This window comes from Astyanax mexicanus, chromosome 19, assembly GCF_023375975.1.
Source record: "Astyanax mexicanus isolate ESR-SI-001 chromosome 19, AstMex3_surface, whole genome shotgun sequence".
NCBI classification, from domain to species: Eukaryota; Metazoa; Chordata; class Actinopteri; order Characiformes; family Acestrorhamphidae; genus Astyanax; species Astyanax mexicanus.
Genome location: NC_064426.1, coordinates 37,769,234 through 37,791,040, shown reverse-complemented (window position 1 = coordinate 37,791,040; position 21,807 = coordinate 37,769,234). Strand labels below are relative to the sequence as shown.

Here is a 21,807-nt window from a genome sequence, read left to right as displayed (position 1 = left end):
TGACAGTATACAATGTAAACAACAATTGTATAGCTTGTATTGTAATGTGTTGGTCTAAAATTCAGGTTAGAACTCGTGATATGGAGCGAAAAACATTTAATTAAAGCAATCAAATAGTTAAATTGTTAAAACTGAGCTGTAGAAGAAAACAATATTTTTAAACACGTTTTTTATTTTTATTTTGAGCATTAACCCAGCACTTTTACATTTTATAGCTAGATAAATTGGGTAAAATTTATATAGTAAAAAAAGATTCACATAATGTCCTGTGATGATGCTTTCAGTATGTAACGTTACATGAGCTACCTAGGAACCGAGGAAGTTCAAAAACTTTATTAAAGTGACTGAGAAAGTGCTGTAATGAACTTTACACAGCTTTTAAAGCTCATTATGGACTCTTTTGGGTTGTTTAAGTGAATCACACCAGCTAATATTATGATGAAAAACACTTAAAAGCATAAAAATGTGAGTGAGCGCATGCGCACTGCCTGAAAGTAGCACATATTGATAGGTGGCCCAACTCGACACAACACCTAGCTTGTTTTGCTAGTATCTCGCCGTTAGCCCATCGGCTAAGCTAACTTCAGCTTGCGTTATCTAACACTGCTGAGCCAAGCGCTGGATAAAACCGCCACATTCTGTCACTTTCACAGCGATAAATGTAGAAATAAGCAGTACTCACCCTGGCTGGAGGTCTCTATTTGTTACCACTCCCCGGTAAATCCCACTTTAAGCAGTATAAAGCCGCTACGGCGCCGTGTTTCCCCCGTACGCTGCCCACGGAAAGCCCGTTGCTTCTGCTGGAGCCTCAGCCAGACGCTTGTTTGCCTCGGCCAGGGTTGCCAGGTCCAACAAAAATATCCAGCCCAAAGTCAGTCTAAAACCCGCCCTTCAGAAGCTTTAACTAGCATGAAATATACAGCGCTGGAAAAAATAGAAGTCGACTTCAGTTTCTGAATCAGTTTCTCTTATTTTGCTATTTATAGGTATATGTTTGAGTAAAATTAACATTGTTGATTTATTTTATTCTAACTACGGAAACATTTCCCCCAAATTCCAAATAAAAACATCGTAATTTAGAGCATTTATTTGCAGAAAATTATAAATGGTTGGAGAATTAACCCTGTTTTTTAATCTTGGCATGTTCTCCTCCACCAGTCTTACATACTGCTTTTGGATAACTTTATGCCACTCGTGGTGCAAAAATTCAAGCAGTTCAGCTTGGTTTGATGGTTTGGGCTTATCAATTTGATAAAATCAGAGAAACCAATTATTTTTATGCTTAATTTTACATATGTCTCACATTTGAAACAAATGGCAAAACAACTATTACATATGTACAACTTGTAATATATATATATACAACTTGTATGTAATATATGTACAGCGTAGTATTTTTTTAATGAGGAATTTATTATCACTATTACTATATATCTTAAAGTTATTAATAATATTGTAATATTAGTGTTTTATTTGATAACAGTTTTATATCCCAATCAAGAGCATATTAACATAATTAGCAAAAAAAAAAAAACTTCACTCTTTTCTGTTCTTGCCTCACCTGAACTTTCTTAAAGTTTCTTAAAGTTCTAAAAGAACACTTTTTTAAATCGCCTGGTGATTCCTGGATACATTGTGATTTTTTTGTGTGATTTTTTTTGTTTTTTGGCAGCCGCAGTAATTTTTAAAAGTAGCCAAAAACGCACTCTTCTCGCATTTCTAAACAAGCCCAAATTGGTGGATAAAACGCGAACCTGGCAACACTGGCCTCGGTTCGCCTCTCTGCGCGTTTCCGCTTCCTCAGGAGGAGGAGAGGTTTGCGCTCTTACACGGGCTCAGGCTGCCCCCGGCTGACCGACCCCCTAACTCACACTCACTATACTATACTATACTAATATCACTTACATTACATTACTCTGTAGGTGGAAGTATAGATACTAGGGTTTAAAATACTTCAAAAGTGTAAAAGTACTTAAAGTATTAAAGTAAAAGTAATGTAAGGAAAAAAAAAAATAAAGCCATTAAGGCAGGGGTGTCCAAACTTTTTTTGTTAGGGGCCAGAAGGAGAAATATATTTGAAGTCACGGGCCACAGACTCTATAATAAAACAAATAATGAAATATACCACTTTAAATAATACATTTTCCTGATTACTTTAATTTACACACCATTTTACTTGACTTACTATCTTTATCTTTGACAGTGTTGTGTAAACTAAGATTTTTCAAACTGATGGTTCATTTCATGATGTCTCTTAATATTAAACTCCTCAATTACGTCAACTTTTAGTCTCTTTGGCCCGTTTTTCTGCGCTACAACTGCGCACTCTCTCCGCTTTTAGAGTCTTTGGCCCGTTTTTCTGTGCTAGAACTGTGCACGCTCTCCGCTTTTAGACTTTTTTTTACATCACATTACATTACATTTCATTTGGCAGACGCTTTTGTCCAAAGCGACTTACAATAATGAAGTACAAAAGTAATAGGAATTTAGATAACCCATTTTTAAAAGGGCTTAAAGGAGGTCGAAGGGAAATAAAGGGATAGAGAAGTGAAGGAGGGGAAGAAGGAAATGGGGGTTAGAAGTAGTTAGTGTGTTAGAGGTGTTAGGAGAGTAAGTGCTCTTTGAAGAGCTCTGTCTTCAGGAGCCTCTTAAAGATAGCGAGAGATTCTCCTGATCTGGTAGTGGAAGGTAGTTTGTTCCACCATTGGGGAACTCTGTATGAGAACAGTCTGGATTGCTTTGTGTGAATGTTTGTTTGGTAAAGCGAGGCAACGTTCATTGGAGGAGCACAGAGGCCGGGAGGTAGCGTAAGCCTTCAGGAGTGAGTGCAGGTAGGAAGGAGCTGTTCTGACATCACCTTGTAGGCGATTGTAAGAGTTTTGAATTTGATGCGAGCATCAACTGGTAGCCAGTGGAGCTCAATGAGAAACCACAAGCTAACAGCTCCCCAGAGTCACCTCTTTTGGTTTGTTTAACACTTTAAAGTTACTACATGATTTCTTTTGTGTTATTTATAGTCTGGATGACATCAGTATTAATTTATAATGTAGGAAAAAAAGACAGAGCATGTTTTTTTGATATTCATTGGCATCTGTTCTGCTTTGTGATTGGCTCCTCCCATTGCGGTGTCCTATTAACAGGTTATTCTGTATAGAGCTCCTAAACAGTGGCCTTTTCAAGGCTAAGTGTCTTATATTCACAGTAGTCTGTGTGAGTGATGGATGTGTAACGATTTTCTGACCACGGAAATGATTAATTACACTCTCAAACAAACCCCAATGTCACTGCTGGCCGAACGAGGGGACGAGAAGCGTCTGGAGGATCACAGAATCGATGCTGGAGTTTTGTTTGTCTTCATGGCCAGTATGGATTTCCCTGTTGGCTTTGAATGTGCTGAACTTTACTGAGCGTGTGCGATGTGGATGAGAGCCGTCCTGGACCACAGCACTGCTATTAGTGTATAAATGCTTTGTCTAAGGATATCTTAACAGCTTATAGTAGTATGAGTAATATGGATAATTTATTATTTAATAGTTTAGTTGATAATTAAAGGAACATGCATTCACTGAAGCACTACTTTATGTAATTTCCCTCATGCATTTCTTATTTTCTCCCTCATTTATTTCTCATTTCTTTTATGGCAGAGACTCTTGTGGCCACTGTACATATAATGGGTCAATATCAATAGCACTATAGAAATTTTCCTACATTGTAAATTAATAATGACGTCATCCAGACTATAAAGAAACATATAATTAATCATGTAGTAACTTAAAAGTGTTAAACAAACCAAAATACTCTATGAAGTATTTAGATGCTCTTATCTGGGGAGCTGTTTGTTAACTTGCAGTTTCTGGGGCTGGAAACTCTGATTAACTTATCCTGTACAACAGAGGGAACTCTTGCTCTTCCTTTCCTGACACAGTCCTGATGAATGCCAGTTTTATCGTCATCATAATGTGTTTTGATGGGTTTTTTTTTGCAACTGCTCTTGAGGATACTTTCAAAGTTCTTGAAATTGACTTTCGAATTGACAGACCTTCATTTCTTAAATATTTTTTTTATCTTTATTTAGTTGAGTAGTTATTGCTTCTCATAATATGGATTAGAATATATTAAATTGTGTGTTTCCCATCGGATCCAACTGATCAGCTAATAAACAGTCCTTTACTGAGTTTACCTGTTAAAATCCCTTAGCTCCCTGTGGACCATAAACTCAATCATTATGTAAATCCAGCAGTGTATTAGACACATCATACCACCACTTACTTTATTATGCGGAAGTAAGAGCTGTTTTTGTTGCCTGCTAGAGGAATATTAAATAAAGATTATTATTTGTGTAGGCCCCTTAGAACTGATATTTAGTAATATTTATTTTAACAATTTGTTCCTTTGTGTTATACAAGGTAAAAAAAAACAAATCAGAAACAAGTGAATTGTTTACATTATTACATTGCTACATGAAATCCATTGTTGATGTACTTTTTTGCATACTTTATTGAGGAATGGATTCACTGATGGAATATATCTGGTCCATGTCCTTTGGTAAAAGCTCATTTTGCAGAATTTGTGCACCCTTTGTTCAATTTAAAATCCAGTGAATAAAAAATATATATATAACATAAGAGAGTGCATTCCTGACAAAAAATGTGAAGACTGTAAATATGTAAATATCATTTAGGCTGTATTATAAGAATTACATATGTAGGAATATCCAAGACATTTTAGTGTCAACAAAGGTAGACCTGTTAGATTCTGATCATCTAATTGTAGTCTGTAAGTGGTTCACAGGTGGTTATTTTAGATTTTTTTGTAAACCTGTCTTAAAATGTAAGGGATACTGATGTCACGGAAATACCCAGGCAGGGTGGCGAGGAAAGCGGACACAAGTGCAGGTAGGGTGAAAATAAATAATAATTTAATAAATAAATAACAAGAAAACAAGGAACAAGTAACATGAAACAAAGATACACAAATAACCAATAACAAATCAAAGAACCTAAACTAAACCAACTAGAGATAATAAATAAACAAACAGGGAATATATATACAAGGAATAAACTAGGAATCAACACAAGCAGGGTATATACAGGGAGCTAGGGAACAAGAAATAAAACAAGAAACTAGAAATAAACAAGGAAATAAACTATAAACGAGAAAACAAAAAATAAACAAGAAACAAGGAACCAAGGCTAAGAGAGAACAAGGAAACACTGAGAAAAGCTATTAAACACTGAGAGAGACAAACGACAGGTGAAGGTGCAAAGACCGACGGAGACAAAGTGGCAGAGGAGGGCTATTTAAAGAAACAGGAAACGCACTATAATTGGAAACACCTGGGGAAGGGGCGGAGCTACAAATGAGACAAGTGGTGGAAAGGTACTGAGACGGGAGACACAGGGGAGCATAGGTCACGTGGGGAAGACACACAGAGACACGAGACGAGACCAGGATGTGACAACTGAACGTCAGTTGGGCTGGTGGAACGGAAAATTTCCCTTATTTTTAAATTAAAAACTTGACAGGTATGCAAAATTAATGCAATAGTTACTTTTACTGGTAACTAAACCAAGAAACCAAATCCAAACTTTTGGATAAAAGATAAATCTGTCTCGGAAACAGCTGGTTCTAGTCTTTATGCTTCTGAATCTCCTTCTGCTAAACTGTCCATCCTGTCACACAGCTTACGATAACAGGAAAGAAAAAGTGAAAATAAAATAATAAATAGGCTGGGAAATATGATTTTTGTATAGTCTGAGGTTTTATAAATATTATATTTAGTCAAAAATAATAAAAAACATTTTTTAAGCACAGTATTCTGTTTACCACCCATATGTTATGTTGTCTGTTGTTGAACAGGGTAATAATCAGTGTCACCTGGTTTATTCTGCTTTTTCTTTTTGAGTATTTCTGCTATATCCATAAAAATCATAACCCTCTAATGCTGTTTTCATTTCAGTCGAGGGCCCTTTGTGTTTTGTCAGAGCTTTTCCAATTTCTCTGATAGCAGTAAGCCTATTTTAATGGACTCGAATAAACCTGTTCAGTTGAAGGGCTCATATCACCAAAACTTGTTTTTTTTTTTCATTTCCTTGCTGCTTTTTATTGAAAGGCCTGAATGTAGAACGGAAACACGATGTTCAATTTTCAATATGTACCTTCCACTCCACACTCCACATAGGAAAACAACAATTTATCCCTCTACAGCCCATAATATTAATAAAACCAAGCCTAAGCTGAACCCCCGTTTCTCTGATTCCACAAACGCACTGCATCAAGAACCATCATTCAACCCAGAAACAGCTACATCTTTATTACCAATAAGCTCTTCAATACAGAGTTACTATATTCACTAATGCCCACCATGTCCAGAAGCTCCGCCCACTTCTCTACTACAATACAGAGTTACTATATTCACTAATACCACTTACAACTTTACTACTGTACACAACACAAACCTTATGTTCACCATGACCAGAAGAAGCCCCGCCCACTTCCCTACTACATACCTGTCAAGTTTTGGACTTAAAAATAAGGGTTTTTTTTCCGCCGCCCCAACAAAAATTAATAAAGGACATTATTAATAAAGGACATGGATCAGATATATTCCATAAGTAAATAATAGTCCTAAGGGGCCTACACAATTAATAATCTTTCATTAATACTTCTTTCTATCGTTCAGTCCACTCCTGATCAGTTCAGTTCATTTCAGCCCTCTCCACATTTTCTCTCTCTCTCCAGCTCAACCATCTCTTCTACCCCTTCTAAATAATACATTACACCACAATACTTGAGATTTAAACAAATTCTCACAAACCCTAAAACTAGCCCTGAACTAAAAGAGTTTGGAAATTATAGGTTTTGGCTGATCAGGCACATCAGGGCAGGGCATTATATATATGTAGATTTTTCTCAAACCCTGAATATCTATCTAGCTAATTCTAAAGTTAAGCTAACTGAGTCACAAGCTGGATTTTATTAAACACACAGTGGGTTTAATTTATGTTTTGATTCAGAGAAGAGTCTTTTTAACCAGCTATCAGAAACAATCTCATCACAGTTTACATGGTTAGTTACCTTTCTTTTAGAAAAATCTCCGTATATCCAGATTATTTTTAACGACAGCTGCTCCGACTAACTGCCTGAACTCACAGCGAGGGGAGGGGCGGGGCTTCCCCCACACTAAACTGCGCTCCGCAAAACCAGCAAGCTGATTGGCTGTTTCTCCTGAAAGGCGGGACTTTCTCCTTGAACTGGCAACACGATTGGTTAAGAGACACACAGTGCATTGTCGCCTGTGGCCTATATTTTTTTTTATTTAGTATAATACGGGAAATTTACGGGAAAATACTAATACGGGAGGACGGCGGGAAAGAGGAGTAAAATACGGTAGTTTCCCGGCCAAAACGGGAGACTTGACAGGTATGCTACTACAATACAGAGTTACTATATTCACTAATGCCCACCATGTCCAGAAGCTCCGCCCACTTCTCTACTACAATACAGAGTTACTATATTCACTAATACCACTTACAACTTTACTACTGTACACAACATTGATCCACCTACTTTTCTACTGGACTGTAATGTAAACATGGACATATTAAAAAGAACAGAAAATTTATTTGACAAAACTGGATTTTAGGTGTCGCATTCAAGCCAAAAAATCGGATTTGATTTACTTTAGCCTTGTCATGTAAACACAGTGACTCAAATCCGATTTGAAAAAATGAGATCTGATTAACATTAAGGCAAAAAAGTTATTTACTTTAGGCTACTTCTGAGTTGCATTTAGACTAAAAAGATCGAAGTTGATTTACTTTAGACTCATAATGTGAACACATAAAAGTGACTCAAAAACTATTTGAAAAGATCAGACTTGGCATGTCGACACAGGTCTAAATATATCAGATCTGTGTGGTATTATGAGAGTCTAGAATTTTAAATATGAATTGAAATTGGATTTGACAGGTCCACACAGCCCTGACAAAATCAGATCTGGCAAAATTCGGATTTAATTCACTTTAGCCTTGTCATGTGAACACAGTGTCACATCTTGGCCTCGTCTCGTGTCTCTGTGTGTCTTCCCCACGTGACCTGTGCTCCCCTGTGTCTCCCGTCTCAGTACTTTTCCACCTGTGTCTCATTTGTAGCTCCGCCCCTTCTCCAGGTGTTTCTTATTATACTGTGTTTCCTGTTTCTTTAAATAGCCCTCCTCTGCCACTTTGTCTCGGTCAGTCTATGCACCTTCCCATGTCGTTTTGTCTCTCTCTGTGTTTAATAGCTTCGCTCAGTGTTTACCTTGTTTTCTTAGTCTTAGTCCCTTGTTTCACGTTTATCTTCTTGTATATATATTCCCTGTTTATTTTCTCATTATTATCTCTAGTTGGTTTAGTTTATGTTCTTTAGTTTGTTGTTGGTTATTTGTGTATCTTTGTTTCATGTTACTTGTTCCTTGTTTTGTTGTTATTTATTTATTAAATTATTATTTATTTTCACCCTACCTGCACTTGTGTCCGCTTTCCTCGCCACCCTGCCTGGGTATTTCGTGACACACAGCCACAAAAAAGTGACTCAAATCCGATTTGAAAAGATTCAAATTAAGGCAAAAAAAAGGAATTTGATTCACTTCAGACTGGTAATGTGAACATGGATGTATTAAAAAGAACTGATAAATGATTTGCCAAAACTTTGAAAAACTTTGGTGTCCATACAGGTTGCATGAGTTGCATTCAGGCAAAAAAAGATTGAATCTATTTTTGATTGTGAAAGATGAGATCTGATTCATATCTGATATGGCAAAAATGTTGAATTTGATTCACTTGAGGCTGGTAATGTGAACATGTTGTGTTTTCAGCTGTGCAGTCAGTCAGGAGGAGACTGGGATATAAGTTTACAGAGCTCCCCAGTCGATGATAATGGGGGTGGGTGGATGAGCTGGGGGGGTGTTGGGGGGGTGGTTCTGGATGAAGACGAGGGATGGAGGAGAGGAGAGCCCCCTGAGATCAGACCATCACACCCCCCCCAGCTTTATCCCTCCGCTATCTCTCCACTGTCTGATCCAATCTGAGCTCAGCGTCTGTCAGCTAAAGCGGAGAGGAGGAGCCCAGCTTACAGCTCATTCAGACAACAGCTCTCTCCATTCACACACACACAGAGAGAGAGAGAGAGAGAGAGAGGGATGTAGAGAGAGAGAGAGGGATGAAGAGGGGGCGTCTGTGCAGGAGCTGGAGCTGAGGAGAGATGGATGAACTTCAGGGATGTAATTTTATCAACTAGAGGATATAGAAAGAAGAAATGCTGAGGAACGAAGAAACGCAACCAGTGAAGAGGCTCTGGGAGAATGTGAGTGAGCTTTATTTTATAGCTAATATATGTGACAGTTTTGTACATATATTTACCTAAATAATATATATATATATATATATATATATATATATATATATATATATATATATATATATATATATATATATATATATATACTACAATAGTGCTACAATATTAACATCTGATTTCTGAGTTTTGATTAATGTTACTTCATTCTGTTTATTTAGTATTTGTTCACATTACAAACCTAACTAAGCCTCAAATTGGGTTTTTACTCAGATCAGATTCAGCAACCTTTCTTAAAGGTTCAAAAACATAATTGCAAGTGATGTGTATCTGTCTGTAATATAAAGAAATCTGTCCCTTAAACTGTACATACAGGCAAAAATACATGAAATCAGATTGTGTTTACGTAGGTTATGTTCACATTACAAACCAAACTAAGCCTCAAATTGGATTTTTACTCAGATCAGATTCAGCAACCTTTCTTAAAGGTTCAAATTCATAATTGTAAGTGATCTGTATATGTCTGTAATGTGAACAAATCGGTGCTTTAAATTGCACATACAGGCAAAAAGACATAAAATCTGATTGTGTTTATTTAGGATTTGTTCACATTACAAACCTAACTAAGCCTCAAATTGGATTTTTTACTCAGATCAGATTCAGCAACCTTAATTAAAGGTTCAAATTCATAATTGTAAGTGATCTGTATCTATCTGTAATGTGAACAAATCGGTGCTTTAAATTGCACATACAGGCAAAAATGTTATGTTCACGTTTGCAAGCATCTAAATAAATGATTTCAGATTTTTCCCTTAGATCAAATGTGGTCTTAAATTGGCACATATAGGCAAAAAGACCAAAAAGAAAAAACAATTGAGTTTATTTAGGCTCATTCACATTACAAACCTCATTAACCCTTAAACTGGATTTTGTACTCAGAACAAATTTGACAACCTTTCTTAAAGGTTCACACTGGCAAATGTAAGTGATCTGTATCTTTCTGTAATGCGAACAAATCTAGCCTTTAAATACAGGCAAAAATGCATGAAGTTCAATTTGGATTATTTAGGCTATGAAATCTAACTAGGTTTATTTAGGTTATGATCACATTATAAGCCTCATTATGGCTTAAACTAGATTTTTTACTCAGATCGGATTTGGCAACCTGTCTTAAAGATTAAAATTCATAATTACAAGTGATCTATATCTGTCTGTAATGTGAATCAATTTATCCCTTAAATCGCACATACAGGCAAAAATACATGAAATTTAATTAGGTTTATTTAGGTTATGTTCACATTACAAGCCTCATTAAGGCTTAAACTGGATTTTTTACTCATCAGATTTGGCAACCTGTCTTAAAGATTCACATTCATAAATGTAAGTAACCTATATCTGTCTGTAAAGTAAACAAATCTGAAACGGTGCAGAATGTAAAAGCAAAAATACATAAAATCCAATCTGACCCTTTACATTAATTTTGCATGAAAACAAGCTGGATATGTATCCAATCTAGGATCACTTGTGAAAGGCTATGTTCAGACTAAAGGCAAACTGGATTTATTTATTAAATCAGATCAGTTTTTTCATGTTGTTTGTTTGTTGTGTAACTTGTGAGAATTTGAGAGTTCAGAGGGTCCAGATTGAGATGCATCTGCACAAATCTGATTATAAATGCTTTATAAACCATGTCCAAATATGGTGTGGATCCGATTTGCCAAAATTAGTTTTTTGGCACCTAGATATCGACACCTTCCTGAAATAATCACCTAATAAACTCACATTTTTTAGGTTTTTAAGGAAACACCAAAAAAAGTCAGTTGTTATAGCTATTTAAAATATTGCAATGGTGTAAGAGGATACAGTGGCTCAGTGGAACCAACCAGAAATCTTAATCCTAATTCAATATTTAGAAAAGATTGATTAAAAAGACAGAAAACAGTTAATATTTTAACAGATTTAACAGTTTAACAACCACAAACTGTAGATAATTTTTATTCAGCTGTATAGACTTAACTTTGTTGCTGACTAAAAATGCAGACAATAAAACTCCAAAAATAAGACTAAACAACTCTGTGGTATTTATAGCCTTTAACATTTGTCAATAAGAGGTAAACTTTATATTATAATAAAAATCTCATAATTTACCGATTGGAGTCCCTAAATGGCAGAAATTAGTTCAGTGAAGGAGTCTAGTTATTAAAAGCTTTTAAAATTGCTTAAGTCACATTTTTTTTCCCATTTTCTTCCCACTTTACACGGCCAATTGCCAATTAGGACTCCCCCTATCATTAGTAATGCCCCAACACACCAGGAGGGTGAAGACTGGCACATGCCTCCTCTGATACATGTGAAGTCAGCCTCCACTTCTTTTCGAGCTGCTGCTGATGCAGCATTGCCGAGTAGCATCACAGCGCACTTGGAGGAAAGCGCAGCGGCTCGGCTCCGATACATCAGCTCACAGATGCCCTGTGCTGTGGACATCACCCTAGGAGTGATGTGGGGAGAGAGTGCCATCTACCCACCTGGAGGGAGCAGGGCCAACTGTGCTCCCTCTGAGCGCCGGCAGCTTGATGGCAAAGCTGCATGAGCGGGCGTTTGAACCTGTGACCTCCCGCTCATAGTGGCAGCGCTTTAGACCGCTGGACCACTCAGCGCCCTTAAGTCACATTTTATATGTATTTTGATTAGGCATAATCTCACTCTTGATACAGGCTATTATCCTAAGGGGTTGAATTAAATAATCTGATCATCTGAGGGTGTAGCGTTTTTACCACAGGTGGCCAAGCAGCATCATGAAGAGATTGTTTAGACCTGAGTGTTTATTTTAGGAAGCTGACTATAGGCCCTATCTTACACCTTACACAATGTTTATTGAGTCAAAATGTTCATTGCTATCTATTTTCATGCCTTTTCATGTCTGCATCGTTTAATTAACAACTGTGCTTATGAATATATCTACACTGATAGGCGTTTTGGTCTGGAAATGATGTGTGTTCAGGTAAAATTCTGGAGTACTGCTATCTTGCCAACAGAAAACACAGGTGCCCCACTGATTGATTTGAACCCTGACAACAGTCATTAGTCAGTCAGACGTTTATTGCTTGTTTATATTGGATGCAGGGGCTCCACGTGTACATCCCTGCTTGTTACACACCCATAGACATGGAGCAGTGCACAAATCCAACTTTTACATCAACATTAACCAGAATATAAAATAAAATAACTTTGAGCTTCACAGTGTGAACGAACAGGTCAGTTTCCTCTGCTGAAAAGTGACCAATCTGCCAAAGTCAGAGCTCACCTGGCTCTTAAAGGAAATGGTAAATAATACACTTATTGGTTTATTTCTTGTTATGCCTAAAACACACATCTATGATTAATTAAGAGAATTAGTACATGACTTTTGCGCATTTCGAGCCACACAATGTGTACTTTTCCCTTCGTTATGATAGCAAAAACACACTGCCACACCTCGAATCAAGCTGCACTATACACTATAGGCTATAGATTGTTAAAATTGGGCCCTATATGCCAAAAACTTGGCCTTAGTGCCTAAAATCTGATTTTAGATCTGCGACACATTAAAGGATAAGATGCAAAGGATAAGATTTGAGTCACTTCTACCTGGTCACTTCTACCTTCTACCTGGTCTCCAGATGATCCAGAATGCAGCAGCACGTCTGGTCTTCAACCAGCCAAAACGGGCACATGTCACCCCGCTGCTCATTGAGCTCCATTGGCTACCAGTTGATGCTCGCATCAAATTCAAAACTCTTACAATCGCCTACAAGGTGATGACAGAACAGGCTCCTTCCTACCTGCACTCGCTCCTGAAGGCTTACGCTACCTCCCGGCTGCTGCGCTCCTCCAGTGAACGTCGCCTCGCTTTGCCAAACATTCACACAAAGCAATCCAGACTGTTCTCATACAGAGTTCCCCAATGGTGGAACAAACTACCTTCTACTACCAGATCAGGAGAATCTCTCACTATCTTTAATAAACTCCTGAAGACAGAGCTCTTCAAAGAGCACCTACTCTCCTAACACCTCTAACTAACTACCTTCCACTACCAGATCAGGAGAATCTCTCACTATCTTTAATAAACTCCTGAAGACAGAGCTCTTCAAAGAGCACTTACTCTCCTAACACCTCTAACTAACTACCTTCCACTACCAGATCAGGAGAATCTCTCACTATCTTTAATAAACTCCTGAAGACAGAGCTCTTCAAAGAGCACCTACTCTCCTAACACCTCTAACACACTAACTACTTCTAACCTCATTTCCTTCTTCCTCTCCTTCACTCCTCTATCCTATTATTCCCCTTTGTCCTCCTTTTATCCCTATCCAAAGATGTTTTTCCTTTAAACTTATTTTACATTGTACTTGACTATTGTAAGTCGCTTTGGACAAAAGTGTCTGCCAAATGTAATGTAATGTAATGTAATGTAATGGTAATGGTAATGTGAACATTACAGTCTGTGGAAATTAATTCATTATTTTATTAATTTTGTAATTATTTCATAGGTCTATCAAGCTGGAGATGGATTTCGTCTCTGAACCCGATGAGAATTCCAGCCTCCAGTACAGTTCATCGGGGACTGTTCGGGCAGGTAGGATATCGCTGTTTTTTTCTCTTTCTTCCCTTGTTTAGATCCTTGGAACATATAAGGGTTTAAACAGATGACTCAGTGCTGCACTCTGAAAAAAAAGTAAATGTAATGCAGAGAAATCATGCTTCTCTGAAACGTGAATAATTTCCACATGAATAAAATATGACGTCAGTGCAGCCATTGACACAAGTGAGGAAAATGAAATGATTTTGATGCAGTGCTTCATTCATTTATCATATTCATGTTCATATATCATATATTTTATGATTTATTTATTTATTTAACCTTTATGTAACAAGGTCAATACCATTAAGACACAATGATCTCTTTTCCAAGGGAAGCCTGGCCAAGACAGCAATGGGGTTAAATTACTTGTAATTTTTACAAGGTTTTTAAATGTTCCAAAAGAAATCAGTTCCTTTAGATTCAGAGTACTTGCAGTGAATTCCAAGCAGCAGGTGCAGAATTCATAAATGAGCGCTTTCCGAATTCTGTGTGAACTTTGGGAACATTAAGCAGATAACATCATATCATTGGAGCATAAGGCCAATTCATTAATATATCTCTTTCTTTGTAAGTTTTTATTTTAGTATATAATTTAATCTATATAAAAACATAAAGACTCTAGCTTACACAGTGTCAGAATGTTTTGTTGAATGGGTCAAATAGAAATTCTCCAAAATGACCTGAAATAAACTATTTTTACTTTGACTTCCAATAAAAGTAAAGAAAGTTTCATCTCTCCTGTAAAGTTGCTGTTTTGAAAATAAATGTTTTTCATTGGACAGCGACAATATGTCGAAGATATGATCATATTTTAATTAGAAGTAAAATGCCTTATTAGCCTGACTTGTAACTTAACTTAACGTTTTCACACCTTAGCTGGTTTCACTGGTCCAGATCAGTTAATGAGCTCGTTTTACTTAAAGATCTTTCCCCCTGGGTTTGGTTTGTTTTCACACAGGCAAAAATCTAAAAATGAACCAAAATGTGCACCAGTAAACCATGCAAGAACCTCGACTCCTCTGATTGGTAAGAGCTGTCTGGTACGGGAGCAAGAAAGTAAATAAACTGCATATACTGTATATATTGCATAGAGTGCATATATTGTGCAGTGTGAAGTGGCCGAAAGTAGTGAATGCTGCACATTCTGCGTTCAGTGTGAAACAGCTTAACATGGAGCAGCAGCAGTGACGTAGTTTGTTTGTTTATAGCTATTGTAATGTTATCTGCCCAATAAATCAGGTTAAACTGCAACTGAACAGCCCTTTATCTAAAACTAAAATATACATTTGATAGATGGGTCCGATCGAGGCCAGATCTCATTCCTACCACAAACAAACCACTCCAGAGTTTGTTGGAAACAAGTGCAGAAGCAAGAAAGTAAATACACTGCATATATTGGCATATATTGCAAATATTGTGCAGTGTGAAGTGGCCGCAAGCAGAGAATGCTGCATATGCTGCTTTCAGTGTGAAACAGCTTAACTTGGAGTAGCAGTAGTGAAATAGTTTGTTTGTTTATAGCTATTGTAATGTTATCTGCCCAATAAATCAGGTTAAACTGCAACTGAACAGCCATTTATCTAAAATTAAAATAGTATATTTAATAGATGGGTTGGATTAAGGCCGGATAACTAAAGGCAGAGAGCCAGAAGGTAACATAGACATGGAGGCTCCCTGAAACACTGGCATCCACTCACTCCACCGTCCACAAACCTGAGTGACCGTGTGCAGTGGGAGAACAGCAGCACCAGCATCTCAGTTTACCACAATTTCCTCTGTCCATGAACCCCTGAATCTGCAGCCTTATCTAAAGGGAAAAACATTAATTACCAAAAGCTAAACTAAACAAGTAAGTTTTCAGTCTAGACTTAAAGATTGAGACTGTGTCTGAGTCCCGAACATATTCGGGGAGATTATTCCAGAGTTGAGGCGCTTTATAAGAGAAAGCTCTTCCTCCTGCAGAGCTCCTCTGAATTTTAGGAACTACTAATAAACCAGCACCCTGAGATCTAAGTAATCGCGGTGGTTCATAACAGGAGATGAGGTCTTGTAAATACTCAGGAGCGAGCCCGTGTAGGGCTTTATACGTTCACAGGAGAATTTTATAGTCTATGCGGAATTTGACTGGAAGCCAGTGCAGTGCTGATAGTACTGGACTAATATGGTCAAATTTTCTCGTTTTAGTAAGGACCTTGGCTGCAGCATTTTGAACTAGCTGAAGTTTATTTAAGTTACTGCCGGAACATCCAGACAGTAGCGCATTACAATAATCTAGCCTTGAGGTAATAAAGGCATGTACTAATTTTTCTGCGTCATGCAGGGATAGGGCATTTCTTAGCTTGGCAATATTACGGAGGTGTAGAAAAGCTGTTCTAGTAACATTAGATATGTGTTTATCGAATGCTAGATCTGAATCTATAATAACTCCAAGGTTTTTAGCTGCTGAACCAGGGGTGGCTGAGAAGTCAGCCAGATTTAGCATTAAGTCTGATAATTTATTTCTAGCAGCTTTGGGGCCTAATAGGAGAACTTCTGTTTTATCACTATTTAATAGGAGGAAGTTGTGCGACATCCATGATTTTACATCTTCTACACAATCCTCGATTTTCTTTAATCTCACTCTGTCATCAGGTTTGGCTGATATGAAGAGCTGCGTGTCATCCGCATAACAATGAAAATTCACATCATGTTTTCTAATAACTTTGCCCAGTGGGAGCATATATAATGTAAATAATAACGGTCCTAATATAGAGCCTTGTGGAATTCCATATCTTACCTTGGTATAACTGGAAGACATATCATTTAACCTCACAAACTGATAGCGATCGGTTAAGTACGATTTAAACCATGCTAAGGCAGTTCCGGTTACACCGACCATGTTCTCTAGTCTTTCTAAAAGATCGAGAAGTACCAGTAGGGAAACACAGCCTTGGTCGTGGCTATAAGTAGATCGTTTGTTATTCTAACTAAAGCTGTCTCAGTGCTATGATAAGGCCTAAATCCAGATTGAAATTTTTCATAGATCTGGTTTCTTTGCAGGTAAGAGCAAAGTTGTTGGGCTACAGCTTTTTCTAAAATCTTAGAAATAAAGGGTAAGTTTGAAATAGGTCTATAGTTAGACAGTACACTAGGATCAAGATTTGGTTTCTTGATCAGAGGTTTAATTACAGCTGTTTTAAAGGCTTTGGGTACATGGCCCAGGGTGAGCGATGAGTTTACTATCATTAACAGAGGTTTAATTATATCTGGTAATACCTGTTTTAATAATTTTGTGGGAACAGCATCAAGTGTGCAGGTTGTGCTGTTTGAAGAGGAGATAATTTTCTCTAGTTCTAGCTGTGGAAGTGGGTTAAAGACTTCCAACCTAACTTCAGTAACAGGGTTTTGTTCTAGATCAGCCAGACCAGATGACAGAGAGGATGTAATATTTATCTGTTTAATTTTATCCCGAATGTTTTCAATTTTACTATTGAAGAAGTCCATAAAATCGTTGCTGGTGTGAATGGCTGGAATCTGAGGTTCAGTACCTGCCTGGTTTTTAGTTAATTTGGAAACAACACTAAAGAGAACTCTAGGATTATTTTTATTTTTATTTAATGTGAAACAGTTTAGCATGGAGCAGCAGCAGTGACAGAGTTTGTTTGTTAATAGCTATTGTAATGTTATCTGCCTAATAAATCAGATTAAACTGCAACTGAACAGCCCTTTATCTAAAATTAAAATAGTACATTTGAAAGATGGGTTGGATTAAGGCCGGATCACATTCTCACCACAAGCGAACCGCTCCAGAGTTAGCTGGAAACAAGTGTGGGAGCAAGAAAGTAAATACACTGCATATATACGCATATATTGCAAATATAGGTTGTATCAAGGCCGGATCACGTGTAGTTATTTTGTTCTGAACCCGAGTGTGATTACTGTTTTCACACCTGCCCAAAACAAACAATTTAATCAGACCTCATAGTGCTGGTGTGAAAATGCCCTTATTCACTCACTTACACATGTTTAGCAGGCATCAGTGCTGAGAATGCTCCCTTGGTTGGTGTCCAAAGTGTGCTTTCTTTAGTTTTCAGCAGCAAACACAGGGTTAATATGCAATGAAAAATAGGAATGTTATCTAGTACAGAAAATACAAATAATAATAAAAAAAAATAGTTTTACATTTACCTACATTTACTTTGACTTTTACTTGATTGCACACAATAGGAACCCAATATATTTCATGTTTTATTCAGCATTCATTTATTAACATGCATCTATTTTTGCGCAATCATATTGAAACCCCCCCACACATACACACACTGCATATGGGGAACTTGGCATTCAGGGTCATCCGTGGCTGGTTTTCACTCTACATTATTATTCTAATAAACAGCGTCATTTTTAGTCCAGCTGCAGCTTTGTGTACAGCAGCTTTATGATTGGTTTGGGTGGTGGGAGTGGGGGGGGGGGGGGTGGGGGGGGTGGCTGAATGATTGGTTTGTCCTTGACAACATCATATTCTCTGCAGTCATTATCACGTCAGATTTCTCAATAAAGACAAAACAAACACAAGCAGAAGCATTTAAATCTGTGTATGCAGGACACGGCACACTGATATTCTGCCAGCTGATGTGTCCTCCCAGCTGTCCAACAATTTCTCTGTACTGGAAGCAGTGTTTCCAACCAGTGAGCTGCAGTTTCTCTGATTTTGCTATTTATAGGTTTATGTTTGAGTAAAATGAACATTGTTGTTTTATTCTATAAACTACAGACAACATTTCTCCCAAATTCCCAATAAAATATTGTCATTTAGAGCATTTTTTTTGCAGAAAATGAGAAATGGCTGAAATAACAAAAAACATGCAGAGCTTTCAGATCTCAAACAATGCAAAGAAAACAAACAAGTTCATATTCATAAAGATTTAATAAACAAGAGTTCAGAAATCAATATTTGGTGGAATAAACCTGGTTTTTAATCACAGTTTTCATGCATCTTGGCATCATGTTCTCCTCCACCAGTCTTACACACTGCTTTTGGATAACTTTAAGCTACTCACTACTGGTGCAAAAATTCAAGCAGTTCAGCTTGGTTGGTTTGATAGCTTGTGATCATCCATCTTCCTCTTGATTATATTCCAGAGGTTTTCAATTTGGTAAAATCAAAGAAACTCATCATTTTTAAGGGGTCTCATTTTTTCCAGAGCTGTATATATATATATATATATATATATATATAAAACAATGAGTTTCTTTGATTTTACAAAATTGAAAACCTATATATATATGTGTCTACAGATGACTTTAGCTTTGCACATCTTGGCTGGATTTTCTCAGTCAGCTTTATGAGGTAGAGTCACCTGGAATTCAAGCTTTCAGTTAACAGCTGTGCTGAACTTGTCAAGAGTTAATTACTTGTGTTTGAGAGCATCAGTTGTAAAGTAGTGAAGAGGTAGAGTTACAGGTATACAGTGAATAACCTTATTTGAGTAATGTTCTAATCCATATTATAAGAAGCAAGAACTACTCAACTAAGTAAAGAAAAAAATACTAAATACTAATGAAGGTCAGTCAATTCGAAAGATTTCAAGAACTTTAAAAGTATCCTGAAGTGCAATCAATGCGAAGACCATTAAAAGCATTATGATGAAACTGACTCTCATCAGGAAAGAAAGAGCAAGAGTCCATCAGAGTTACGAGCCTCAGCATAAGTGGATAAAAGGATTAATGGTTAAAATAGATATACAGTATGCTGCTGATCTAGTGTAATCCCCCATACATCTCCTGTAATTGGCATAGCTAATGTTCAATTATAGATTATGATATTCCGCTTTAGGCTAAATTCATGTCTGAGAAAGAGCACCAAAATCCTTCTTGTGTTTAAAAATGTGTATATTTTTGCAGTAAATCTTATTTTTTTGTTGAACCATTCTTCACATACCTCTAACATTCTCTCCTCTTTCCCTACAGAGACCAGCGAGCCCTACCACAATGTCTTCATGCCGAGCATCTACGGCGTCATCTGCTTCGTGGGCATCATCGGGAACTGCATCGTCATCTACACCATCGTCAAGAAGACCAAGTTCCGGGCTCAGCAGACCGTGCCGGACATCTTTATCTTCAGCCTGTCCATTGTGGACCTCCTGTTCCTGCTGGGCATGCCGTTCCTCATCCACCAGCTGGTGGGGAACGGCTCCTGGTGCTTCGGCGCCACCATGTGCACCGTCATCACCGCGCTGGACTCCAACAGCCAGACGGTCAGCACCTACATCCTGACGGTGATGACGCTGGACCGGTACTTGGCCACGGTGCACCCCATCCGCTTCAACCACGTACGCACGCCGTGCATGGCCGTCTCTGTGGTCAGCCTGGTGTGGATACTGTCCCTGCTGTCCATCACGCCGGTCTGGATGTATGCCGGCCTCATGCCCTTGAGGGACGGCTCTGTGGGTTGCGCCCTTCTTCTACCCAACCCTTCTACAGACACCTACTGGTTTACCCTTTACCAGTTCGTGCTGACGTTCGCTTTGCCGTTGGTGGTCATCTGTGTGGTGTTCTTCAAGATCCTAAAAAACATGGCCGCCACTGTAGCTCCTCTTCCCCAAAGAAGCCTTCGAGTGCGAACCAGGAAGGTCACGAGAATGGCCGTCGCCATCTGCTTGGCGTTCTTCATCTGCTGGGCACCGTATTACATCTTACAGCTGGCACATCTCGGCGTCCAACGGCCGAGCTTCGCCTTCCTCTGCGCTTACAACATCGCCATTAGCATGGGCTACGCTAACAGCTGCATCAACCCACTGCTGTACATCGTACTGAGCGAGACCTTTAAGAGGCAGTTTATTGTAGCCATCCGGCCGGGCCACAGGGACATGAGGGCTGAGCCGGGCATGGCGGACGGCAGCGTGAGCATGCGATTGGCCCCTGACGGAGTCCCGCAGTCCCAGTCCTCCAGAGAGCTTTTGCCCGTCACGGTAGCTGTGCACTGAGGAACGCTAAGCTAAGCTAAGCCAAGCCTCGCTAAGCTTCCCAAAGGAGCTCCACAGGAGGCTCGGAGAGAACGAGACAGAGAGAGAACGAGAGAGAGAGAGAGAGAGAGAGAGAGAGGGCCTTGGAGAACGAGGATAAAGGAAAAACTAAAAACCATGCACTGAATAGAACATCTTGAAGCCGTCTTTAATGAGCATCTTCAAAAGGAGAACCCCCGGAAAGGTGAACACATATGCGCTGGTGTGAGCATTCGCTCATGCTCCCAAGCGCTGCTTTTCCTTTCTTTCGCTTCTGTGTCGCGTGTTATATAAGAGGCCGCTCTTATCTTGTTCTGCTTGTTTCGAGTGAATTTTATTCAAAGACAATTCGCTCTTCAGAGGCTCCAGAAAGAGAGAGAGAGAGAGAGAGAGAGAGAGAGAGAGAATCCCGGGATTAGATCAGAAGGTGCGGAACCACAACACTGCTCCGCTTTGAATGTAGGCAAACGCCATTTCACAATCTACATCTTACATTACCGTCTGGGGAAAAGATATATATATATATATATATATATATATATATATATATATATATATATATATATATGTATTTCCTACATTCAGACAACGTCTTCATATTTATCTGCTCAACCGTGAAATAAAGGAGGTAAAGATGCGAAAGGAATGGAAAGGAATGTTGAAGTAAAGTGTAGCAACCAGAGGTGAAGATAAATATATAAAATTCCCTTTTGAGTGAAAAACATGGATGAAAGGATCATGAGTCACAAAAGGGTTGGTCTTCCAGGACTGAAGCTCTCTCTTATTGTCATCTCTCAAAAGTCAGTCACTGAATCCGGTGAAAAGAAGCAAAAAACAAACAAACAAACAAACAAACAAAAAAAACAA

At 38.2% G+C, this 21,807-nt stretch overlaps 2 protein-coding genes across 2 annotated transcripts in view; one reads left to right on the top strand and one right to left on the bottom strand.

Moving 5' to 3' along the window:
* The window catches only part of grb2b (growth factor receptor-bound protein 2b), a 78,632-nt gene extending 77,793 nt beyond the window's left edge, over positions 1-839 (bottom strand). The window contains exon 1 of the mRNA XM_022664959.2: positions 683-839. The gene's annotated coding sequence lies outside the window, so the exon portion shown is untranslated. The remainder of the gene's footprint in view (positions 1-682) is intronic.
* Positions 840-9,107: 8,268 nt separating this feature from the next.
* On the top strand, positions 9,108-21,468 carry mchr1b (melanin-concentrating hormone receptor 1b). The gene is made up of 3 exons (XM_022665109.2): positions 9,108-9,345; positions 13,866-13,951; positions 19,907-21,468. Coding segments are annotated over exons 1-3 (1,104 nt in total). The 5' UTR covers positions 9,108-9,343; the 3' UTR covers positions 20,923-21,468.
* Positions 21,469-21,807: the final 339 nt, after the last annotated feature.